This window comes from Bison bison, unplaced genomic scaffold, assembly GCF_000754665.1.
Source record: "Bison bison bison isolate TAMUID 2011002044 unplaced genomic scaffold, Bison_UMD1.0 scf7180017847227, whole genome shotgun sequence".
Lineage (NCBI taxonomy): Eukaryota > Metazoa > Chordata > Mammalia > Artiodactyla > Bovidae > Bison > Bison bison.
This window is the reverse complement of record NW_011477800.1, coordinates 9218-11012: the sequence shown is the minus strand read 5'-3', so window position 1 is coordinate 11012 and position 1795 is coordinate 9218. Positions and strand designations below refer to the sequence as shown.

General features: G+C 39.1%; 1 protein-coding gene across 1 annotated transcript; it reads right to left on the bottom strand.

Annotated features, from left to right (window-relative positions):
* Positions 1-491: 491 nt before the first annotated feature.
* On the bottom strand, positions 492-1495 carry LOC104990213 (olfactory receptor 10AG1-like). Its single transcript, XM_010842214.1, is given in 2 exon segments — positions 492-934; positions 937-1495. Coding segments are annotated over 2 exon segments (996 nt in total). The 5' UTR covers positions 1490-1495.
* Between the last annotated feature and the right edge of the window lie 300 nt (positions 1496-1795).

The following is a 1795-nucleotide window of genomic DNA, read 5'->3' as shown; positions in this document are numbered from 1 at the left end:
TGTCACATATTATTTAAGTGCTACTGAGCAGTTACTGTGCCACAGAATCAAGGAAAGCCAACAAGTACAGGTGTGGATAAGTAAGCAATTATGTAGGTAAATAATCTTGCATATCTGCAATATATTTGAGCCAAAAATCTTAGCAGACTGAATTCTGTTGTTGTTGTTGTTCAGTGGCTAAGTCATGTCTGACTCTTGGTGATCCATGGATTGCAGCATGCCTGGCTTCCCTGTCCTTCACCATCTCCCAGAGTTTGCTCAAACACATGTCCATTGAGTCAGTGATGCCATCCAACCATCTCATCCTCTGAAACAATGCACATAACACTTTTATTCATAAAGCAGGATTATTTTTAGACAGAGTATTGAAGATAGATTAATTTGCCTGTTATATATATAAGCACAATAAATTTTGGTTTATTATTTAAAAGTATCTAAAAGTACATTATAAGCTAGAAGTAGTTAACTTCTTAATAGAAGAATGTAGAGATTTATAATGATTCTCTGATAAGTACATGCAAGTAGATAAAGCATTGATAATTAAACTCATCATGCTGTATTTTAAGTAATAATTTTCTCAGTGCTGCAATCATATCCTTGTTCCAAAGACTGTATATCATGGGATTGAACATCGGAGTCACTATGATGTAGAACAGAGAGAGGAGTCTGTCAGTTCCTGCAGAATGACTGGATTTGGGCCTTAAGTATGCAATGGTAGCAGGTCCAAAGAATAAAAGCACAACCAACAGGTGAGATGTGGAGAAGGCTTTGGCTCTTCCTCTGGCTGTTGGCGGCCTCAGAATAGTGGAAATGATTTTGCTGTAAGAGGCAAGGATCAACATAAAAGGTACAGCAACAAACAACAGAGTTACTGCATAGATTGAGAGCGCATGTGCAAAAGTGTCTCCACAGGCCAGCTTCAGAATAGGGGGACGTCACAGAAGTGGTTAATCTCGTTCAAATGACAGAAATGCAGAGAGAAGTTCTGGCACATTTGCCCTGTCTGCACTGGGATTCCACTGACCCAGGATCCCACAGCCAGCTGGAGGCACACCTTTGGGGTCATGACCAGGGGACAGTGCAGAGGGCCACACATGGCCACGCAGCGGTCATAGGCCATCACCGCCAGGAGGAAGCACTCAGTGGCTCCGAGGATAAGGAAGAAGCTCATTTGGGCAGCACAGTCCAGCACAGAAATGCTTCTGTCCTGAGTCCAAAGGTTCACCAGAATCCTAGGGAGAGTGACAGACACGGAACAGATTTCCAAGGAGGAAAAGTTTGCCAGGAAAAAATACATGGGTTTGTGCAGTGCAGGGTCAAGTCTAGTCAGTATTATTATGAGACTATTTCCAGTTAAGATAATGATGTAAATGATGGAGAACATCCCAAATAATAGCCCTTGAAGGTTTGGAAGGTCAGAAAACCCCAGGAGTACAAATTCCATCACTTTGGATATGTTGTCTTTTGCTTCCATATCTTCATATTTCATCTGTGGGAATGATCCAATCAGAGGCACTATTATTTCACTTTCATTAGCTCTTGTTTTCTTATTTATAAAACAGGATGTTGCAACTTTCTATTTTTCAATTTCCTATAAAAACCAAACCTATAACACCAGGTGCTCTAAATGTGTGATAAAGTGTGTTTTTCATCATTATTAAATCTATCTGTAAATTAAAAAAAAACTTTAATCTTTCTTTTTCTGCTGTATACAATATTTATTTAGTTCTGAAGATAAGTGATTGTAATTTTGCTATTCGTCTCAACACTCAAAAATACAAATTCTAAATTTAAG